Source organism: Pezoporus occidentalis, unplaced genomic scaffold (assembly GCF_034315485.1).
Source record: "Pezoporus occidentalis ecotype Australia unplaced genomic scaffold, CSIRO_AGI_Poc_V1 ctg8, whole genome shotgun sequence".
NCBI classification, from domain to species: domain Eukaryota; kingdom Metazoa; phylum Chordata; class Aves; order Psittaciformes; family Psittacidae; genus Pezoporus; species Pezoporus occidentalis.
In genome coordinates, this window is record NW_026916158.1 from 5828743 (window position 1) to 5854345 (window position 25603).

At 34.7% G+C, this 25603-nt stretch overlaps 1 protein-coding gene across 3 annotated transcripts in view; it reads right to left on the bottom strand.

The window, feature by feature from the left end:
• The window catches only part of IFT80 (intraflagellar transport 80), a 53826-nt gene that overhangs the window by 18700 nt on the left and 9523 nt on the right, over positions 1–25603 (bottom strand). For all 3 annotated transcript variants that reach the window (XM_062603198.1, XM_062603197.1, XM_062603199.1), the window contains 6 exons: positions 23585–23695; positions 21239–21307; positions 14350–14459; positions 13700–13789; positions 12514–12651; positions 1923–2102 (listed from right to left, as the gene is read on the bottom strand). In XM_062603198.1, coding sequence (XP_062459182.1) covers positions 1923–2102; positions 12514–12651; positions 13700–13789; positions 14350–14459; positions 21239–21307; positions 23585–23695 — 698 coding nt within the window. The remainder of the gene's footprint in view (positions 1–1922; positions 2103–12513; positions 12652–13699; positions 13790–14349; positions 14460–21238; positions 21308–23584; positions 23696–25603) is intronic.

The window sequence follows — 25603 nt, forward strand, 5'->3', positions numbered from 1 at the left end:
CTGCCCATGGCAGAGGGGTTGGAACTTGATGATCTTAAGGTCCTTTCCAATCCTAACTATTCTATGGTTCTATGATTCTAACAGGCTGTACCTTTGCCATTACTGTGAAAATTTACTCAAACAATGTTTCAAGAAAATCATAGTCTGCCTGTAACTGACAAAGTTTTTTTGAGCGTGAAGATTTTAGGCAGCTGAACTCTAAGGAGATACTGTATGACAGTTGGTTGTTTATTTGGGGTTTATTTTGTTGGGTATGTGGTTGGAGTTTTTTTAAGATGTCACCATTCTGAATGTGGTAGCTTCTTTTCCATTTTCTCCATTATGCAATGAATTGCAAAACAAGGACTGAACTCAATTATTATGAAAGCCTAGAAACTATTTCCAAAGACATATTAATTTCTATGTCCACTGCAGCAGTATGCCCATAATTAACTTAGCTATTGTAGTACTTAGAAAGAAGGAATGCATCCTGAACAATTTTGTAGGTAATATTTTCCTTCATTATATTTATAAACACTTATTATAAAATAATAAAATAAAAAATTAGTCCTGAATAAGGGTCAGCTATACTTCCTCAGTTGTTTGCATATTCAAACACCCTGGAGATTATTCACAGAGCCCATCTCTTACGAGTCGATGTCTGGGAATGAAAGAAGAAATATGAATTTCTACCTGCTAATTTGTCTTCTGTGTTCCCAGACACTGACTCATGTTAACCCACCCACTGGATCAAACTGCAATACAGCATTTCTGTTTACAACTTTTCCCAGTTACATAGTCAAGATTAAAAGAATCAAGACTCCAAAAAACATTTAAGGGCCTAATTAGGAATTTAAGAACTTGACTTAGATATTTAAAATATTGGCCAAGTATCCAATGCTGAATGCGTAATCTGGAAAATTTGTAAGAATGGAAATCTTATATTATCCCCGTGTTCAGAAAGTCAATGTTGTGAGTCAGTGTCTGAGAACACAGAAGGTAAAAATTCATATTTTTGTATTAATTCCCAGATATTTGGTAACCTAAATGTGGATTCAGGCCAAGATTTTTCAAAAGAAGGATCCTAAACTTAAGCTCCAGAAACCACATGTAGGGGACTGTTTCATTTCCAGCAGTGCTGAGACTTGGCAGCTCCCACTGAGGTCAATGCCTATTGCTCAGTACTCAGCTGGAAGCACCATGCAGGTACCTGATGTATATTATATGATGACAAATTTCTGTAGTTTTGAGGGATCTGATTCTAGGCTGTAATACAGTATGTGGTGCAGAAAAGCACATTACAACTCTTTACAGTTATAGTCAGCAACCAAATTTATCTGGAAATGCCCTAAGATAGCAAAATTCATCATAGCTCATTAGCAACAGGTATACTGTAAACCTTACTAAAGTATTAGCTACCACAAAATGCATCAGTGCTTCAAACAACTCATGAATTCAGATTAAATAAACTACTCTGTATTATCCAAACCTAGTTATGCAGCTTCATCTTTGCTGACAGTTACTGTAATACTATTTAATATGATGCTTTGGGTTTGCCAATGTATTTGTATTTTTTTCAGCATAAACATCTTCATTACACTTGAAATGTTCTCCTTGTAAGTGGCCTCTCACAGCTAATTTCACATGCTCTTCAAATGAGCTTTGTGTTTTTCTAGAGGATAGAGTACTTCTGAGTTATGTAATCCTGGTCCATCTGGTGGGTATGGTTTAGTTTACATGGATCTGATCTTCTGTACAACTATAATTATTTATACCATTTGCTAAATCTAGCCATTTTATGATCTTAAATGCTTTCAGTCATATATACACAGGGGAAAAAAAAGCGTAATGTTATGTCAAGGATTAAAAATACCCATTTTGTATTAAAAAAAGCCTTAGAAAGCAAATAATGAGAATACACAGCTCTGAACTATAAAGATTACCTCCATGGTTCTCCTCTTAATTAAAGTTATTTCAAAGTTCTTCCACTCCCAGTGCTGCTCCACAACATGGGCAAAAATGACATGTCCATTACCACATGCGCCGGCTAGTTGAGTGCCATCAATAGACCAAGCAATATTATATATGCTGCCAGTGTTTGGTTTCTCTAAAGTGTAAGACCACTTGCAGAAAAAGAGAAAAGAATTGTTAATGCTTTTAGTACTTTTTGGAAATGATTCATTGTAATAAATAGATTTGCAGGTTTACATTTTTTAAAGAAATGTCAATGAACTAAGCCAGACTCTTAACAAACGGGAATACAAAAAGGAAAGCCATCAGGTATGGCAGAAATGAAAAATGTCACAATGCCTGAAGTACATTAACTAGAAGTTATCTAGTCACAATACAATGAAAGTGTACTTACTATAAATGTAGACTATCAATACATAAAAATTAAGCAAATGTACTTAGAACCAATTATATAGGTTACACAAGTGCAAGGAGCTATGGTCGTAAGTGTAATGCATTCAGTTTATGCTGCAGTGACAGCAGTTCCTGAATACAGAAGGAACAAGGCCTGGGCAAAATCAGACTACTTAAACAAGGTACTCCTATCCCAGCATAAAGAGAATTGCAAAGCTCTTGTGTTGCTTCTCTGTGCTTCCAACATAAGGGAACTGGTGGATTAGGAAAGCTCTGAAAGCAAAGCCTGAATACTGATCTCTTCCTAACATAAAAAAAAGCAGCTTGATACCTTGCCTACCTTTTTCTCTAGTCTATGTTGTTGTACAGGGGAAGCATGTATTAAAAATTTTCAGTTGCTATGCTTTCAGTAAAAGCAAGAGATTGAAACAATACTGCAATCAAAGTAGTGACACTGGGTCTAGCTCTGGAGAGAGCTAGAAACAATAGTTCTGCGCATTGCATTCACCTTAGACTAGTTCAGAGGGGCTCACAGAGGAGTATCACAGTTTAATGTTGTGAAGGAACATGTCAAATAACTTTATTTCAGAATCCTATTATCAAAGCAAGCAGTGTACCTCCTTTCCTATGCAGCTACAAATTCAAACAGTAGACAAAACTTTCTGTATTGTGTATTTGCTAACTGGATTGCGCAAGGTGGAAAGGCTTCCTTGGACCTAAATAATGCATTTCCGCGTACTATGGCCAGTATCTTCCTTCATCTTCTACTACTGCTTTACACCATCTATGGCTATTAAAATATGGTTATCACTTTGGTTTGCTGCTTTTTAAACGGAGCCCCAAAATTGTTTGGCTAGGAGGAAGATGTGAAAGCAGCAGTTACAAACCTGCAGATCAGTAGGGATTCAGGGACCTGGAGACAGGCAGCTGGCCAGCCTCTGGCAAAGGATACCAGAGATTACACAGCAGTTTATGAATTGTGGGCTGGCTCATTCAAGATGCTTTTAATAAAAATAACTAAGGAGCTTTATACTCTCTAGCAACAGCTTGTAAGTTGCATCTAACATTTTAATTCCTTGTCTGCCTCTGCCCAGGACGCACTGCCCCACATCCTGCCCATGCAGCAATATGGAATTGCCTGCTCCAGTGCAATGAGGATGCAAAGGCAGAGGAAGACCATTAATGAAGCATCATGTGATTTCTTAACTTTTGACATCCTCTCATATTTTCAAGCTGTTAGCATTGCAAAGAATAAAATTATAAATCCCCCTAGCACAAAGAACAAGGAAGAGGTATTAAACCGAGCATTTGTTTTTTTCCTTCTGATCCATGGCATGAATGTAGTTACGAGAGAAGCTTCCATTTACACTAAATCTAATTTTATTCCTTTTTAATATTTGAATTTCTTCCAGCAAAGAACTTTATTCCTAAATGCCTCCAGCCTTATATATGAGACTTCCCTACATTTTATCTGGATACTTATTAATACACTCTTGTAAAAAAATGGATGAATTTTCAGACCATAATATACGTCTATCAAAACTAGAATAATTTTCTGACCAAGACACTTGTTTTTTCTTGTATATCAGAAATACAGTTCATACAAATCATCCCGAATCTCCAAACAACTGCTTCCCTGACCATCGATAACAACAAATTATATAACCTTTTTAAGGACTTTTAGGAAGGCATTAAATTAGGTTTTAAAACAAGAAGCAACTCTCAACTCCTGCCTCCTCAGAGCTATGTAACATAGTATTTTAAAAAACTTTTAGCAGTTGAAGAACTACCTATACATTCAAATACATGTGAAATCTTCAAATCAAATCAGTAAGAAAAAACATGACTGAAGTTAAATGTAGACATCGGATTCTTATGACTTTTGGATACATAATATTATACTAGAGGGGAGACAGTTGGAAGAAAATGCTCACCTAATGTATCTAACACATTTCATATTCTGATTTCTTTTGCAGTACACATAAAACCCAAGAAACAGCAAGTCTCTCACACAAAGTCTTCATGAAATCAGAATTATAGTAAAATAAAGGTGTCAGATTTAAACATTTGATAGCAAGGAAACACAATGGGATGAAATTCAACCTTCCAGTTGTGCTAATGATTTGCAGAATACTATATAAGATGACCTGCATTAAGGCTCTTTTACTGCCTACGCGTGTAAGGGAGAGTGAAAGACAATGTCGGCACTGACTGAACTTCCAATTTCAAGCACTCAATTTTAAGGCTTCAGCTTCCATGCCTCTTGGCTGACAGACATGCCATTCCCTGTCTATATGATCTGCAGCTGGGGAAGGCAATTGCAATTTTTGGAGAAAAGGCCACAACTTAATTCTTCTGTCTCAATGGCCTGAATTCTGTATGAAACATTCTATAGTAATTAGAAGCACACTATTTAACTGTCTGACATCCTTACATGGCAAATGAGTAAGCTCTTGAGGTTGTAGAAGAAATGACAGTAACAAGCACACTCAGAGAACACTCTATAAATGTCCTGCATTTGAGAGATATTTTTCACAGCAGGCCAGATGTGATCTGTCTGAGAACAGTTTCAAGCAGTACTATTTCAAAACTGAATATTGGGATCCACCGCAAAAGACAAGGCTGTTTCTAAGGTCACTTCCCTTAGATCAAGAATCTACCCATCAGTCAGAATAAAGGGGCATCAAGCCATCAACTAAGAACCAGTTTAAGGAGCTTAAAGAATGTGGCTTTGGTGCTGCTACTTTGTGCACAACAAATACACTGCAGCTCTGAGAGAATACATTTCCAAAACTACTTTTTAAAACCAGAAGTCTTTTTTCCAGGTACTTGAAATACTCTGTAAAATGTTTCCAGATTACAACCTTTTTTTTTTTTTTAGTATATAAAGCAATTAAAGTTTTATTTTCCAGTTACTCCTGAAAGCTCTCAGTATAATTCAGACCACTCCAATGATTCATATTCTCTCCAGATGTCTGGTACATTTATCATGTACACAAGATATTGTAATAAAAATCATTTAGCTCTCCATTTATAAGATAGAACAATTAAAAAAAAAGAAGTATCTGTTATGTATTTCCTAGATACACTGAGTTTAAAAAGAAAATAAAAAAAAAAGAGTAGGAATATGACTATATGAATGACTGTATGAATGTTGTTCTAACATTAACTGCAATATTATACTGTGGTATTACTGTTTGGCTTATACTTTTCCACCATCATAATTTTTTATTTAATTCAACAAAAACCAAGAACAAAACTAGTAGTTATAAAAGTTTCATTATATTAAATAAATACATAAACGCAGTAACTTAAGCTTCCCTTTTCCGATTGCACAATGTAGTAAAAAAGATTAAGTACTATGGTCATTGAATACTGTCTGACTTCCATAGAAACTGAGTAGGCTTTTGAGATGTTGGTGAAATTATTTCAATGAGCAGATTCAGAGAACTCTGTGTCCCAGGAAGAAGGACGGTCTTTTTCACATCCACAATACTGATGCTCCAAGACTCAATACAAAAGATCTAGTTAGTTATTATTTCTGGACTGAATGAAGTAAATTAAAAATGGTTATCCCATAATCGTTTTGAAAAAATGCATAGTGAAGATGGAGTATTTTCTTGTATTTTAAATTACAAGAGTAATACTGATGTCAGCTGTGCAAAGGACACTGGCTTGTCTCTGTTTCGGCTCCATATGTGTAGTTTTGAACAGGGAATACTGACATAAGCTAAGCTAAAGCTGATACTGCTGAACCTCCCCATGATGTCAGAATCTACATAGCATACCTAATCCACTGACTTTAAAAACAATCTGTGGCTATTATTTTGCCTTTTTTTATGAAAAGAAAATGTGCAATCTCCCCTACAATCCATTCCAGGAATCAAAGTTTAGAATCGACTAACAGCAAATACATGCTCCTCTTATGTCCCAGCTGTTACAAACCACGATGATTATGCTAGAACCAGCCTCTCATCCAAGGCCAACACTGAAAGGTTCAGGTCCTCTGAAACTAAGGACCTCTATTCTTTTTTTATTTTTCTTTTTTTTCTAATTTTTTTTTCTTCTCTCTCTCCAGTGAAGGGTCAGTTTTCCTTGTGTCCCACAGGGCATTCCACATTAGTGCAGAGGTAGCTGGCTTGTGAAAATATATTATAGTCAGAATGTCCATTAAAAGCTGGCAATCAACTCTCACTACGCCTGAGTGATGAACTGACACTTCAATGCAAACTGCCCAGGAACTTCTCATCAGAAAATGACTATTAAGTCTCTGATGCAATGGAAGGCAAATTGAATCTTACAAGATTTAAAAAATCAGTTATACAAAGCAAATAAATACTTAGTTTCATTAGAAACACCAGAATATGCACACATATCTGGAGTTAGCTTGTGGGAAATATGTATGCATGTATGTCTATATACATACCCATCCTTTCCCCCCACTCCCTGCTAAAATTTTACTAAGTAATATACAATATAAGACTTATTAGGCTTTCAATTCCTACCCCACAGGATTCCACAAAATACTCTACAAACCACAGACAATATGTCTAACAGAAGGTAAGGAAATGCAGTGCTACATGTGAATACAGGACAGTTTACCTGAAGAGGAGAAACTATCCTTGACACAACTACTGAAGCATAGAACTATGAAGGATTCCTGTTGCTGCTTTAAACTTTTGTTGGACTTGACCCCAGTAATTAATGTGAATTATCAAGAACTAAGCCACAACCTCAATGTAAGGTACAAAGCTGTGTATTAGAAAAACAAAGCAAAACAGAGAATATCTAAAATTCTCCAGAAATCCAAGCACATATTTACAATTATTAGACCAAAGAACTAAAAACAGTATGACAAATTCCCATATAAACTTTTAACCTGAGAAAATGAAACATTGATGCACTTCTTTAAATACATTATTACTTCCATAGATGATCCACATTTTCATTTCCTTCCAGAAGTTACATTAACCAATTCCAATAAATTAAAATATGCCAACTTGGAAAGAACTGGTCAACAACATAACTCCATGGGAAACCTATTTGTAATATTTATTCTTTTATTGAGCTACAAAGAACTCAGGAAGATGACTAACAAAGGTAGACGAAATAGAGACAGCACAGAAAAAAACCTCCACTTATTTTTGTTACACTGCCAAATGCATATTTCTGTGAAAAAGACTAAAACTAAATGTAATGGGATCAAAGCTCATTGTAACTCAATAGAAAACAGATTTGCTTGGGGTTTCATAGTACTCTAGTTTAGGGCAATTCAGCACTATCAGGGTAATACAAAAACACTTGCACTGCCTATATACACTTTTAAAATCTTGCTCTTTCACATTTGTATAATATCTAGCGTTATTTTAAAGGACAAATTTTGTATTAGTTACACAATTTACTGTCCTAAATGAAAATCACAGCTTTAATGCTACACTTAAATTATTTTCAAAGCTTCCCTGTAAATACCTGCTGCATTGTAGTTTCAAAATTCTTAGATGCTTTTTTTCCCTCATCTGTCAATAGTTTTAAAAAAATAAGGAAAAAAGGACAAACACTGCTAACTATTTAACATATAACATGCTAAATATGTTAACTATATTAACAATAGTTAACCATGACCAACCCTGGATATCAAACTAATGTAATCGACTTTCATTAAGTTCAAGTCTGCATCTTTTTGAGAAAAAGCTGAACAGAAACATGTGACCACAAAATTCAGTATTTTTTAGGCGTAACACCATACTCACACTTGTTTTAAATGGGGTGGCAGAATGTTTTATCTCCCAAAGATATTATGCAATATTCCCTAAATTTAGTAAGTTTGCCAAATGTTTTTTATAGGATTTCTAGTAAAATTAGATATTTAACCATTAGGTATTAGATATTCTGTGGCTTGCTATGGAACAGCCACGGAATATAAAAAACCATGTGCAACGGAATCTGTCAAATCTGCAAACTACCAGTCTAGTAAAATGCTCACAATTCATTCAGCAATAAAAGAGAAAATTTGCAGAGTGTGCATAATCATTAAAAAACATAAATTTACAGATTTATGCAGAGAATTGCTTTCACTACAAAGCATTTGCTAAGCCTAGTAATGAAATCAAGATAGAAGTAAATCAAAGAACAAAATTTAACAGTCAAACAAACATAAACTTATGAAAACAGATTGTAGAAAAAAAAAAAAAAATCAGACAAAAAAATGTTCAACAAGAAATGCACAATTTATTTGGAAAATAACAACTTCCAAAAATCAAATCAAACTGATCAATCCCCATTAAGGGTAAATAAATCATTAACAGAATAAAATCTAAAAGGCCTCCTCAATGCATTTGATGTTATTAAAAACTAAATTTGATCTTCATATTTACTAACTTTTGCTGGCAATTCTAAAAGGATTAATTTCACCAGTGTTTCACTTTAAAGTTTTTTATCAATTATCCTTTTAGTCTAAAAGGCACTGGAAAAGCAACCTGTCTTTGGAGCAGATGGGTATGGTCCATCTAAGATAGTTATATGTGAGTGGAATGGGCAAGGAGGAGTCACTGAATTTCAGTCATTCTTACCATCTCTTACTCTGTAAATATTTTGACCTGATCAGTAATGTCAAGGGAAGCATGCAGAGCCACAGGAAATAGCTTACATAAATGAACTTCTTAAGCACTGCACCCAATCCAAGTGATTAGATTCTGAAAAGCTGTGAACATCAGGAAGGCTTAAGTCTATTTATTAATCCATCCAGCTTTACATTTCAATATATGTATACATTAACCTTAGCTATCTTGGCAGGATTAATGATCATGGGCACTAAAGCAGTTAATGAATTTCAACATTAAATATATTTTGTTTGATATTCTGTAGGACAGGCATAATTATTTTACCTACATAATGCTATTGGAGTAAAAGTGATTTTTAAACAAAGAAATAAAATTTCTAAAAGATTATTAGATTTGTAGGATTTTTTTTTTTTAACACAAAGCTGTTATAACCAAGTGTTCAGGTAGAAAGAAAAGGGGAAAAAACATACACTAACAGAATTTAATTTAATTATGCTCCCAAACTGAACACATGCTAGAGAAGAGTTAATGAGATATATAGATATATATATATATATATATATATTGCCTGATGGCTCCCTGAGGGGCAATTTGCCAATACAGTTCCATTACATCAGACATAATAAAAATGTCTATGTTGACCAGTAAAAGTCAGGTCTGGTTCTCTTCAAACTCCATCATTCTGGTGGTATGTGAATCATTCCCCCTTTACCCTCAATACTAGCAAAGCTACTTCTTTAGCAACTATTTACATTCAATGGCAGGAAAGAAACTTTCATGAAAAATCATGACTTTTAAAGATAATAAATTATCATTGGTAGCTGCTAAACAGACAAAAGCATCTGGCACTAGCTACTGTCTGTCTTTCTTTAAAGTTGATTAATAAACCAGGTAAAAGAACACTTAGTTTTATGAAAAAATAAATCTATCTGCATTAACATTTTCAAAGTCCACAAGCCTGTTCAATATTCAGTGCTGATTAAAGAACTACTGATTTTCAGCTATCAGGAACTGGAAAAATATTTACAGTAAATAATACTACATAATAACTAGCAAGAAAAACAGTAAGGCCCTGTGGATTAGAATCACAAGCTATACGTTACAAAACAGCATAAATGACAGCAAAAAAACCCCCACCCAAGTCTGGTATTTTTCTCCCATTTCCACTGCACCTTAAATGTGCAATCTTTGCCACATTTAAGCAGAAATCTCCACTGAGTGCAAAATGCAATTTAAATTGCTAGCCTTGCCCATACAAGTGTGTATTTATTTCAGTTTACCACTTGCTGATACAGCACACTAATCCCAGTACTTGGAAAGGAGATAGAAAGTGACTGTAGAAGAAGAAGGCATGGTTTAAAAGGCTGTTTCAAGAAAATACTAATGGCTAGTCTGATTGTTTAAACCAGTGTATGTTACATAATGTCTTCCAACACAGATGTAATTATCCTGATAGACATTTACACAAATATACTTTATTTGGCTTCATGAGGTGAAATATGGTATGTGTATATAAATACTTGTACAACAGCATATTTACCCTGGGAGATGGAAAGGTGACAGTCAGGGTAGATTGCTTTTTTAATTACATAATAAGCGGAGTTAAGTGTCGTACTGAAACGGAGAAAAATCTTCCAATCCACCTTGCCTAGGGACAAAAGTCTTGAGGAAATCCTAAAGGACCCTCCCAAAGAAAAGCAGCAGGTGTATCAGCAGATAGGTGCACCAAGCTGGTAAAGATGGGTAAAAAAATCCCACAATCAGTGCCTAACATTAACTCAGCCAGAAGAATGCCAGGGAGAGGAAGAGGTGTCCCCACTGGTGATGTAACCATTTAACAATCATCTCAGTGTTCACCCTCTAACAGCTGAGGCATGACTGCAAACTATTTATGACTGCACATAAAGAGACAATTTTTCCATTTTCTTCTGCAAGGAGAAACAGTATCCAATTTTGAACAAAACCAATGCAAACAAATCTAACAGTAAATTAAAAGTATAATTTCAATGATGAAGAACATTTGAGGATGGAAACTGCAATCTTCTCTCCAGTGTTATACCAAAGAGACAGAAAATATCTTCTTTACTTCATTATTTTCATATCTATTTCAGAATCTTTTTTACTTATGTGAGTAGTAATCCAACCTCTCACACAAGTTTATGCTTTAGGGTCCAATTTTATTCACTGCTTTACTTTTCTAACTTCCCAGTGTGTTTGTTAGACACAGCTAACAAAAATCTCTTTAACATAAAGATATTAAAAATGTAGATATTAAAATAAACCAACTTTTTAAAAAATCAGAAAATTAATACATTCCGAACGAAAATTGCATGCAAGTACTTTTGTTTTCAAGAGTATTATAATAAAATTTTACTTATACAGATGAAGTAGCATTAGGATTTTTTCTAAGCAAGTAAGAGGAAAAGGCACAGAAAATAGCAGCAACCTCCATTTCTAATTTAATGCCTACCTTACACTTACTCTGCCAGTGAAAATCAGTGAAATCAGAATCAGTATAGGAAATGAAATATGAAGACTCAGAGGTCTTTTCCTGAACACCTTTTCTCACACAATTTTTACAGGCTCTTTTTCACTAATGTAAAAATACTTGAAACACGTAGTCCAAGTTCATGCTAAGGAGAATCGTGACTGCAGTGTCCAAAAACATCACAGCAAATACTGTTCTCCCAATGTAAGCCAAACAGTAACAAAGACAAGAAGAAAAGAGATAGAAAATGGGACAATAGAAGTTCCAAAACAGCAAGGTTCTATGCAACACGAGGCTGAACAAATCACTGCTGAACCACGAGAAATTCCCCAGAGACAACTGGGTCAATCTGTGGTCTGGGCAAATTTAGAGTACTAATGAAGGTAGACAAAACAGTGTTAATTTTAATTAAAAAAAAAGAGAAAAAAAAGAGAGAGAGAGAAGAGAAACTAAAGGAGATACCTTTGGAGTCTTTCTTCTCTCTAGCAGTAATAGAGGAATAGTAATAGAGACACACGAGAGGATTAAAGAATGTCTTTAGCTGGAAAACCTGTGCCCTGTCTAGACATCAGAAGTAGCATGAATGTTCTCTAAGATCCTCTTTTACTCCTGCTTTAGCCTTGTCATTTCTAATGCCTAACAACTGCATTTGGTGATCTCCTCATGAGATGTGCTTGTCAACTTAGTATTTTTTAAGGAAAAAATCTAAATAATAAAAGCACAGGACATTGTTCTTCTGCATCCATTTTAAAGATAGGCTATTGTTATAGGTTCCTTGCTTTTCATGGTTAATAACTGCATTTTATGATTGCCTTACATGACACGCTTGTAAACTCTTTTGGGTTTTAAGGAAAAAAGCTAAAAAATGCACAGAAACAGTTAATGTCCTGAGCAGCAAAATTTTATAAAAATTTTTTATCCAAACCAAAACATATTGAGAAGTGAAGCTAAGCATATCAAGGCAATACTTAGTCAGATACACATAGTAGAAAGGTGCCGGAAGTCATGACTAGTTTTTGCTAATAAAAATACCCACCTGTCCATATAAATCAAGAATATTCACTGTGTTATCAATAAATTCGTACAATTCCGCATCTGCTATTTCTCAGAGCTGTTACTTACCCCAGTTTTATCGCATAGACGCAAAGTATGAAAAGATCCCACAGCAAATAATTCACCATCAACAGCCCAGGCAACAGATGTTATAGGATACTCATGGAGCTGTGAGCTGTACAATAAACGTCCATAACTGTCCCAAACCTTTAAAAAAAAATAAAATACACACACATATATACATATATGAACACAGTTTGGGTGTATTTTTCATTATTCTAGAGCTATTACTTTCCCTCTTGATCATAGAAATTGCAGAAATACACTAAGTTATTTCATTGCCTTTTAGTGGAACTAGAAAAAACTTTTACCATTTTATTAGAGTTTTATACAAAAACTGCATTATAGTTCACTTTTCATTACATGTTGTTTCTAATCAATATTGGTTTGTTTAATGCAATAGACTTCACTTTTCTGCTATGGCGAATATTATGTTATTCTGTATAAAATATTTTGAACTAATGGGTTTTATTTCTTGCAAATTACTGTAAGTCTGTAAAATAACCACATTTATTCAATTTGCACTCATTTCCCAACATTTGTAACTCTGCAAATTTCCAGATCAAGGTTTTCTCACTGATTGAAATCAACAGAATACCAGGAAGCCAACTCACAGACTGAAGTCATTTGATTTTAACACTTTGATAATTTTTTAAAATTTCTTCATTGTGTATGTATTTATCACAGCCAATATACACTTGGAGAATGCTAGAACCAATATACAATTACCAAGTTCCTACTTAAGGTAAGAAACACAGTATGTGCTTTCTATTTTGGATACAGAACATCCTAACCAAAAAATTTCCTAAGGGATTCACTAATAATCCTGTAATAGAAAACCGTAGCTCTATCTCCTCTAATTATGTATATCATTACTTTTTCCAGTATATATCATAGCTTATACTATTTCAAGTAATCATTTCTATATTTCTGCATATTTTGCTTCTGGAGTTTGTTTCACTTGCATTTCACTCTATTTTCATTCTGCCATATTAAGAAAAAAAATTAAAAATCTGATTTTATGTTACTAGACAGAGTGAGATACATTAACTTAGGGTAACAAGTTTTTTCTTGAAAACTGAAAGAATTCTTATTTAATTTTGAACTTCCAAGTACTACTAAAACTAGAAAATGACAGAACACCCAGTAATTTTTTTTGTCATTTAGTTTCCCTAAAAAGTTAAACAGTACTCACCTTATATTTACAATCTTCACCTGCAGAAAGAATAAGATCATTAACTGAGTTCCAGTCAGTTTTTAGAATAAGTCCATCATGGGCTTTCCACTGAAACAGAAAAAAATAAACATAAATGCAATAATTCTGATAACTTCTATTTTTAATATGTATCATGCATCATTTACTAGCATTCATATACTCAGATGTAGACCAGGGTTTCCAATAATACAAATGCACAGACGTCATCTCTTCTGCAGAAAAATACATTAAATACAGCCTGGACACAGCAGAATAAAAGCAGAACAAGCTGCACTAAAAGCACGTTCCAAACACTTGCTTCTGTATCTTTCTGCCTTTTCTTAACAAATAAAAAGGGAAAGGCTTCTGTATCTTTTCACTTTTTCTTCATTTACGAAAACAGAAATGCTTAATCACATGCCTGAAGAATATCCACAGCAGATTTTTTTTTTTTTTTTTAAAGAGAAATGGGCAAACTCTTTATTCTGGAAAAAAAAAAAACCCTAAACCAAAACTAAAAAGGGGGTGAGGGGGATGAGCAGTACTCATGGAAGATTTTAGTACAAACACTTTATGTTTGCCAAAAATCTAAATAACTGAGAAAAGTTTTAACATGGCTGCAGGAGACAACCTTAATGTATTAATGATACCTGCAAAACTTTAGCATTTGGCTGAAGAGGTTTAATAATCAACTGCTTTCCTGAAGTATAGAGAATTTTTCCAGAATCAGGTCCCCAGGCTACTGAATACACTGGTCTTCCTGTAGAAACACAGAAAGAAACGTTTCTTATGACTTACCTGATCAAATTATGTAGACACTGCTATCACCACTTCAAATGGTTTATTCAAAATCATACACCGAAAAATTCAGAAGTGGGAGAATGTCAAACTAGGGGCAACTGTCTGCCCTCCCCACTTCCTCTGACTGCACTTACGGCCGCGTTCGCTGGTTCACTTCATGTTTTAGACAGCCACAGAAACAGCAGTAAGAAACAGATGCAACCCAGAAGGACAAGTCTAAAGACTTACACTGCACACCCTCCCAATGCTCCTCAAGGAAATACAAATACACAGAGTGAAGTCCTGGTAAATTCACCTGAGTGAACCATCAAACACCTGCCACTTTCAATGGGCCACACTAAATTTAACTCTGAACAAATCAACTCTATGCAAAACAAATTATGAATTGATGGCTTGTCCAATACATCTGGGTTACTGAAAACATGTATGACTTTACTACTGCTGCAGCCATCTCCTTTTCTCGTAATGCAATTTTTTCTATGCATCACTTAAGACCCATGAATTTTATTGCTAAGTCTGTTCCAGCAGATTCTGACTACATTTACTACTTGTTTCTTCATCTCATAATCTCTCTAAAACCATCTCTGGAAGAACTGAAATTACCTAATTTCTTCTTCTATTATAAGATTTCTTCTTCAGTCAATCTTCATAACTAGATAATTTTGTTTCTTCCACTTCACTGAACCTCATGTATATACTCCCAATTGTTTTTGTTTCCCCACTCTTAAAAAGACCCCAAATGATCAATTTATTCCAAGATACGGCTGGGCAAAATAAGAGGACATTGTCCTTCTCACCTCAACTTTAATCTTTCAGGTGCCTCTCTCACACCTTGATGTGCTGATCCCCATCTCATGGTTAACCAGCCCACTGCAAAGATTTGTGCTGCCCTTTCCATTTGTACAATTTTCTCTACTGTATCAAAGAAAGCCTTTCCTGGACAGTTGCTTCTAAGGTCTATCTGTCATTTAATATTAAAATGTTAACCCTTCCTAACTGACCAGTCCACAAAGTCAGCTTTCAATTCCCAGCTGTCAGATCTTCAGATCTTTTCTCTTGCTAACTGTTTAGTCTGTTGACACTTCCTACAAATACCTACAAAACCATTTCATGTTTACCTTGAAATCCCTTCAAACTTGCTTACGAGAAAACCTACAATACAATTAAATCCAATACTGGGACCACTAACTGTGATGCCGACCAATACCTAATTTAAAAACAGCAAATGTCTGTACCAAAAGTAAGTCCAGGAAGCAAGATAGATGGCACAGCATGCCACCACCTATCATATTAATGTTGTGGTTTTACTACTGCATCTTTCCCAAACTTCATTATGCATTGCCATTTACCATGCTAATCTGTAAAACTTTTAATACACAGTTTTACACAACTCCAGAAAATGAACATTCATTTTATATCGTATATTCATAAGATATATTTATGTAATACATACATATAATATTTTCTACCTAATCTTTTATACTCTGATGCAATTTCATTCACAGTTGTCATTTAAGAGATACAGAAAATCAGCATGACAACAGTTATCTTCATATTTGTCCACAGACAGGAGAAAATAGCTATTTTCACCTACAATGATGAGACTGAACACAAATGTGAGTAAAAAAAGCTTTGTATTGCACCTACATTATTCTTCATAAGATGTTACGGCTTCATTATTAAGTCTCTAACATAATACATATTTTTGTTTTGCGGCACATATAAAAGCCCAAAAGTCCCATACACAAGCAACTTACAAAACCAGTGACAACAAATAAAACTAGAAAGAGTGGCCCACAGATTTCTCCCCAATTAACTGAAAATACTTTTCTGCAGATTGAGAATTCCAGAATGCATATCCAGAACAAAGCTGACTGTTTCATTTTAAAATCCTGTCATGTTGCAGTTTTCAAATTACTTTTTTTGAAAATAGAGGAAAGTGAAAAATTACATGGAAAAAAACAACAAAAAAACAGACTTGCCAACTATGCAAATATTTTCCATAATACTTGACAGGATTAGTCTCCCCTGAAGAAGAAGAATCAAAGTATTACAGTACTTGATTCCTTGTAAATAAAATAAAGTAAGAACATGTCCAAACATTTATTTCTATCACAGCAAAAGTCCTGCAGCAATGGACAGCGAGTTTCAGCACCGTTTCAACATACAGTGCATATAAAACTGCAAGGAGGCGGACTGCGCGCACATCCCTATGAGACGATTCTCTTCACTGTTCGTAAAATGTGCTTCCATACCTTCTGAAATGGAAAAAGACGACTTATTTCAGGCTTCTGGTCTTCTCTAAGAGCCTTAATATTCTCACTTACAGAACTGATACCTTTATTAAATTGTCTAAACACAAGTACGTAAGTGATGTAGTGCACCTGGGATACACTAAGATACCATGTGCAGCTTACACACAGGACGTGGGACCTGAAGGAGAGCCGTCTCTTTACAGATTAGATGTGGAGGTTAGGCAATGAACCTCAAGTATCACATCAACACAACTGACCTATACCCTGAAAGCTGTGTTTGAGAAATAAAAAACCTCAGGAAGAGCAACTAGTACAATCTAAATGTTTGTATTTGACGATTTTATAATTTTAGTAGAGGAAAATGGAAATATGTTCTCTGAGATACACACTTCCTAGGGACTCGTGCATATTTCAACTGCTAAGTATCAAATTGATCAAACGAATTAAAACTGATCAAATAATTTTTAACCTATCTTTAATTTATGGTAATAGCCCTCCCTCCCCAACCAAAGGCTTAAGAAATGTTTTTACAAGGTAAAATTGGCACAATTGGCATATTAAGTTGCACTGCAAAAAATGACTCAGAAATATCTTTTTATGAGAATATTTTGATGAGATTCAGATACTTAAGTGACTGAGCTGCTATATCAACCATCCTAAAACAATCCAATACCTTAACTACTTAAGCCTCTGAATTTTCTCTCTGAACAAAAAACTATCTTCATTACAACAAATCAGTTCAGCACACCAAACTTCATTAGATCTTCCAAGTATTCAAATTCTAAACTGAGAGCTGGTCTCATTGCTCCTGAACATCTTTATACTTCATATATTTTCTTTTAGGAAGGCATTTATTTTACGTTTTTCAGAAATACAGAATGATGTATTTTTTTTTTTTAACTCATCAACCATTATAGGAGACAACTCACAGAAACATACAGCGTATATTAAGTAAATCTGGCACTAGCTATTTTCCTACTGGCAGCATTTTATGTTGAAAATGACATAAATTCTGTCACCAGCTGTATAGAAATTCTAAAAAAATTAATTTTTGTCCTGCACTAATGCTGATTTAACAATCAGAAGACTTTTATATTTAAACCAAATGTTTAACTTTTTTATGATGGCTGACTACTTAACCACAATTTCTAGGGTTTAACAGCAGGAGCTAAGTTAACTCATTTCCTTCTGCACTTAACAAGAACTTGGTTGGGAAAAGACTGCCAACACATTGCATTTTTGTGGAAAGAAAAATTCAGCAGAACAGACAAACTGCAGTGAATTGCATTGATGATAAACAGCTTCAGGAAAAAATACTTTTTGAGAAAAGAAGTGAGAAGAGCAGAAAAGGTGAGATCTGAGGAAGGAATCTCAGCATGAAGCATACAGGATGGGCTGCTTCATGTCTCTGTGCTCTATTAGCAGATGTTAATCCCCAGTGAACCACTCCCACTGCCAATGCATACAGCAGAGAAAGAGCTAGGGTTGAGGGCAGGAGTGATAGAGCAGTCACTCTGACACTTTCTGCCACAACAGATGCTTCGGTAATTACAACAGTAAGTCTGTGTGAGACTTTTTACTTTCACAGGACTCAAAACAGTAAGTCAGACAACTTTCACTCACTCTGTGGCAACACAAAAAAAAAAATAAGAGCTGCATTTGGAATACAGTTGTCCCTTACAAAACAAGTTCCACTTCACAATAAACATGTTGTAATTGTTTAAATTGCAACTGCTGTGATTTTGTTTCCATTAACCAAAAAAAGGCAACTTATACACCAATCATTCACATTAACCCTTGGTGCTTACTCAGCATACTAGTCACTGGAAGCTCATCAGAAAGTCAGCAGGGCAAAAAGAGAAGTATTCAAAAAAAGTATGGTTTTAAGAGGACTGGATGAAAAGTTCAATTTTAAAGAAATCACCTGAAGAACTAGAAATCCATTGGAGGTAAACTGGTAAAATGTGTGGCATGGAAATAATAGTTCTGCGGTTGATACTTAGGGTGGACCCATAAGGTCTACCTACTTGCTCACCCTGAAGATTCTCCGATCATGGAGTAAGAGCAGTTACCAGCAAAACAGTCAGCTTCACTACTGGGACAGGCTAAAGAAATGGGAGGGTTAGAGAGCCACTTGTTTGCAAACTTCAGCAGTTAACAATTTCAGACAGACCTTTCAAGATAGGCTGTGCAACTGTGGACTCGGCACTGGTCCTTCCAAACAGATGTTTGGTCTGAGAAGGACTCAGCGCAGGTGGCCTCCTGTGCCATGACAGACTTCACCTCAAACACTTTTAGTGTCAGGATCTACAAAGCACCATCAAAATTTCTGCTGGTAGAGCCATCTTTTCTTTCAAATGTGGACCTTCAATACTTCATACATCCTATTCTTCATAATTCTGTGGATTTCTCCAAAGGAACACACAGACACTGAGCACAGCATCATGCTGCAGTATATATATCATAGAACACACAGAGAAATACTGCTTTAAGCATAAACGCATGACTTCCCAATATATACCAAAAAGATCCATGAAAAAAAAAAAAAAAGACTTCAGCAAAACATCAGCACGTTGTGTCTGCTGGAAGTCCAAAGGATTGTTAACTACAGCATTTTTAAAAAATAGAGTTTCAGTTTAAGGGAAAGGATGAACAAAAGGAAGAATATTAAGATAATCTAAGGACGAAGAAGAGACAAGGCTCAAAGAACACAGAACAGGAGCAATATGGCACAACTTGAGGCTGAAAGCAGTAGAAGCTATGGAGTCACACTAACTACTCTGTTCCATTGGCACAATGGAAGGACATGTGGCCAGAGTGCTCCATATAATTACTGCAAAGGCTAAAAAAGCGGAAAAATATATGTTCATGGTTTTGTAGTGAACAAAAATCCAAAGATAGAAAAGGCATGCGGACCATCATCTGAAGATAAGAGCCTGAAAATTTATTTCTAATACAAAGACTGGAATGAGTAGAAAGAATGTTAGCAAAAATAATCCTTTCATTTCCTAAGGAGATGATGAAGGAAGTGAAAAATTAGCTCAAACATGATATACCTCTCTTAAACAACATAACAATAGCTGCAGAATCTTATCTTGATCCCAGGCATGTCAGTAGATCCCCCAGAGATACCTTTGGGAATACAATCCTATAAATTTAATGTTTAAAGGGTTTCTGAGTCTCACAGGATCTTATCTTAAAAGACAAATACGAGAAAACAATTTTTCCATGGGGACCCAGCTGTACTTTTACAATGTAGCAGAAACTCTAAGAAATCAATGAAAATTCAGCTTGTATATTTCAAACTAGAACATTTGTCTTACTTTACAAGTGTCATCAAACCTCAAATAAGCAATCAGGCATACCCCCCCCCTTGAAACATACCAACTGAGAAATAGTGAAGGAAGAGTGTGTGCTTCACCTTTTTTCTTTTTTTCAAAAATTACAGTTCAGTTGGCTTATCTTTTTACATTGTAAGCATTAAAAAAACATCACATCTGAATATAAACTTCCTCAACAGAACTGAAATACATTTTACATTCACTCCTGTGGTTAAAATGCCTTCAACAGGTTGAAAGAATTTAGATAATTTGTTTTAGAAACAGATAAGGGTCTGACATTTAACCCAACCCAGGTGCATGCGGTTTCTTAAAAAATGTCAAAAGGCTATATGATCTCAATGTATGAAGTATGAAAAACAAAATCTAGCTGAGTATCTTACTGAAATAGCACAAGAATGACAGAAATTATGATTATAAAAAATAGCATGTTAAAAGTAACAAATGTCACTTCTATAAATACATATTTGCAGCTTATATTGTTGTTCTTCACAATAAAATTATTTTAAATTTACTTAAATAACTGAAATGCTCTAGTATACATAAAACTGTAGTTAAAAAGCCAAGATCAAGGTAAGGGCTCCATTGCCCCAGAACAAAGAACCTGAGCACAGGAATCTTCACATCAGTAGGTCTATCTACATATACTAAATTACAGTTACTGGGTTAACTAGGAAGATGAACCAAGGGCTGTTAAGAGTTTTGAAGTTCAGAGGATCTAGCCTACATGCACTTTGCATCTTTCAAGCATTCTTACAATGCTTTTCTAGGCATAACTTCTCATTTTTCAGTTTCATCGTAAGAGTCTTTAGCTTGGTATTAAGAACTAAATTTTTTTACTTTTAATTCTTTTGTCTCTCCAGAATCCTTAAGACAGAACTGAAACTACTATCTAAAAATGTTGTAATAATACTTTTAATTTGAAGATTTTATTTCGTTTTTTTTTTTTTTGAGAAACATCTCATTACAAATCCTGTTCCCTCTTTATTCAACTATGATTTACATTTAATTTTAGTTAAGCATATCTAGGCCTTAAGATCCTTAAACAAACCATTACTGCCAGATTTAGGGTCTGTGATTTAATTATATTTCATAATGTCCTAAATTAAAAATTTCTGATGGCACTTTAAAAAAAATTAACTTACCTTGCTGAGCTAAAGTGGATCTCAGCATTCCACTTTTAGACCAGATTTTCACTTGGCCATCTTCACCAACTGTAAAGTTATCACAGAAACTATCAGCTTAAATGCAATAGTAAGTCTAACAAACATAGTGCTTGCATTTACCTAAGAAACACTTGTTTTAAAGAAGTCCAGGTCTTCTTATGGGTCAATATTGTTTATGTAGACTTCCCAACATGCAACTACACAGTATATTAAGGAAAAAATATTTCAGACTGTTCTGCTATTATCAACAAGTCTCTTCCCCTCCTGAAAAATCCCTGTAAGTCTTCTTATCTGAAGCTGTTCCTGGGAAGAGAAAGTGCCTCACTCCAAGTATCTCAAGTTGTGTATTTTCTATTCAGCATTGCTAGTACTTTTCATGTATTTACAGTTCAATGGCCGTGAGGCTGATTAAATGGGTCTCTGAGGAGACAGAAGAGTGCAGGAACAGATTTTATGTATTAAGCTGGAGGCTTCACAGTTGATGAATGGTGAAACTGAAGATAACTGAAGGCTCCATTTGGAAAGCTTAAGTTTTATAACATAATTGCACATTTCCAAGAAGCTCAGTTTACTTATTAGAGATTAAGTCCATATACACTATGCAGCTTAGTTATTTATCCATTGAGAATACAGATTTCCTAGTGTGCTATCATATTTGAAACATACGGCTCTGGGTCTTCATTTAGGCCTTGCAGATTCAAATAATGAAACAGAAGACACACCTCGGCACTTAATGTCATTCTTCCATTCAAGGGTAATTTAGTTACCAAGTTTCAGGTTTTTATATCTGACTGATGTAGCTTTTAAATGTTTAAAAAGTGTTGAAAAATTAAAAAAAAAAAAACAAAACAAAACAAACAAAAACAAACACAAAAACCATATAACAAAAACCCCTTATTTGTGCATATTTGATACTGTTAAAATACAGCCATAAATAATATTTTAGCTGATATGGTATCATCAATGATTCACTCCTCCTCGAAGCATAGCTGCAGTACAAGAGTAGTTGATCATCTCAGAGTAAACTGTTTGGATATGGTGATGAATTCCCATATTCCCCATAAGTGTCATGCATTCTTTAAATAAATAAATAAATAAATAAATAATCTGTCTTTAGAAAGAACAATATTTCTATCCCTCTGGGATTTCAGAGGCACATGCCAGGCAGAGCTCCTTGAAGCAGCATTTTAGAGTCAGACTGAGTCTGGAAACAAACAGACCCAAAATTATCTTCAGTACTTCTGGACTGACTTGGAATTTGTCCAAAGAAATCAGCTGTGCTAGATCAACAGGAGGCTGCAGGGAATTCTGACACCAACAGAAATCCCATAAGGAAGATGTCTATCATAAGAAATTCAATTAGCTATCCTTTAACTTCAAGATAGAAGTTTTTGACAAAAATGCAAAAGGCAGCTAAATACCAAAAGATTTGGGACAGAAAGATGTGTAGAGATGCAGACACTGGGAGATCACTCTCCCAGCCTTGATAAGAGCTGAGAGTTAAGACTACAGCTGGATCTACATCACTCCTAATGACTAAGAAAGAGAAACACGGGAACCTTCAAGATGCTCACAAGGCCTTGGTAAATTTTACTAGCTTAGAAATACCCAGGTGTCATATGCAGAGATATTTTTATAACAGATAGAAAAAAATAATCAAATATTCACCTTTATGAAGTACAGAACATCCATGAAACATCTAAGCACTCCGATATATCAAACATTTACTTTCAAGTAAATAGGATAACATCTAATAAGTAGAAGCACTAAATAAGATGAATGTTTTTTACTAGGTCTTTTCATGAAAATATTAATTCTGTTAATTAAAGCATTACTCTAAAGCAGAATTAATCAGTTAGAGTAAAATTAACTTCTATTAAACACGGTGATAATAATCCCAGTGGTCATGAAGACATAGTAACTTACTATAGCTAACTTCATCTATATTGTTGATTTTGTGTTTCCATTTCCCCCTCCTCAAAAGAATTTCAAGCTAGACTGTTTTATTCATTCAAACTGAATATAAATACAACATAAACCATGAAATTAAGGACTGCATCTTCTAAATACCTGTCAAGGGTTAACTTATTTTTCAAAAACATTCTATTTCCTTTATCCCATTGAATAAAGTACTTGCATTCTACAGTTGATCAATAGCATTTTCATAATTTTTGTTTAATAGTGTACTTTTGTGCCCTCATATTTCTTCACAGCATGTAAATTTTATATATCTATAAAAAAAACAACAAACAAAAGGCTTTCTTTTGAAAGAGCTCTTCTGTGATTTTAGTTTTCAAAACACTTCAGCACTTTGAAAATGCTTACCTGTAACCAGTGCTGTTCCTTCGTAATTCCATCTTCCTGCAAGTACAGCTCCACAGTGTGCGTCTATGCTCTTCTCTATTCTTCCTAACTTGGAAATCAAGTGGAACTTCCCTAAACAAAAGTTCAAGATAGAAATAGTATTATCTAATTTTGTGACTCTATGGCTGTAATGGTGTTAATCTTCTGTTAAAAATACACACATAAAACAAGAAACTAACAACAACAAAATCAAAACAAAACAAAAAACAACAAAAGAAGCAATTATATTGTTCACAGCTATGATTAGCCCAAACAAATGAGGTCTTGCAGAAGAACTACGTGTAAACTAGCTACAACCTTGTATAGGGATATTTTGGTGGGGTTTTTTATTGTGGTTTTTTTTTTTTCGTTTGTTTGTTTTTTTCCTTTATGTATAATCTTTGTTTTGCCTGTTCTTCTGTCTTTCTGAAGTTTGTATTTGTCTCTGGGGACATAACTGCCTGGTGTTATTTCATTGAAAGCTAACAAACAGAGGCGTATACACTGCAGCCAAGGAGAGTCCTTGTGTGGTTTTTGGTGGGGGTTTTTTGGGTGGTGGTGGGTGGGTTTTTTGTTTGTTTTTTGGGTCGTCCGCCCCCCCCCCCCCTTTTTCTTTTTGTTGTTTTTTTAAGATCTGAAAAATTACTCAACACCAAAAGGTTAATGAAAAGCTAGAACAATCTGACCATCAGGGAGCGCGTTGCTCTGACGAGTATTACTGCTTGCATTACGGAGCTGTTATGGAAATTCACAGAAGCCAAAACCAAAGCTATTAATGATTTCAACAGAAGCATGAGGAAGTCTTCCTTTCCCAGTGAGGGATGTTGCTTAAATCCAGGAAGATCAAATTTAAACTGGACCAAAGAGCAGACAACAGAGGACTTGGAAACATGTGGCAGAACAAAAGCATGGCTTAGAACAGTTTCATGATTCAAATTAACTATTTTAAACCCAAAATTAATTTAGAATTGTCTAATCTGCCAGACAGTGAGCCACTACAAGCAATTACCAGCCTGACCAGAACTCTGAGCTGAACAGTACACAGATATCTTACACTGTGTGCAAATGCCCCATCACTTAAGATGGAGTAATTTTTCCATTAATAACATCCTGCTTGTGAATATGAATTATAAACCAGGCCACACCTGATGAGCCAGAACTGGAAACTAAATACCTGACTATTTCAGTAAAGCATGACATTACCAAGACCAGTATGTACAGAGGTGGTAACAGAGTTAACTGAACTGCATAGACGGTAAAACCACATGACATCACCACACTAAAGGCGCATTCAAAACGCAGTAGCCAAGATGGCAAAATTTAGGTTGCCTGCACTACCAGAAGCTTGAAACAACTTTTATTGTGTTCTGATTTGCCATGTTTTATTTTGCATTTCAATTTAAAAACAAACCCAAACCAAACAACAACAGAACAACCAACCCCAATAACAAGAAAAAAACATAAAAACAAAGGCAGACTAAAGCCAAAGAAAACTAATTCCTTAAAATAACCATAAAGCATGTATCAGGGCTTTCCATACTATTATTCAAATTAATGCAATCACACTGTCTTCATTTTACTTTTAAGTACATAAACAAAAAGGCACAATCATCCACAAACCTTGGCCAACACAAGATTTCTAAACAAAAGATATTTAACACTGAAGAAAAAGAATGGTCTGTATAAATTTTTAACATTTAAATGTTAAATTGTTTAATTTGAACAGACTATTTAGATATCATAAACAAGTACAGATTTTTGCTTTTATCACTTATATTCATATGTATCGGAATACTCTGAACTGCTCTTTAATCCCGTTTTCAATAAATTCACAGAACTAACACTAAGGCCAGTGCTTGCTCATTGAATTAAATTTTATTTTCCTAAAATTTCAGTACTGGTATTCTTCATGTAATGCACTGTGTTATAACCATAAAATACATTTTATATAATTAATACATCAGTAATTTTATAGAACATCTCTCAGATCTGAGATGCTTA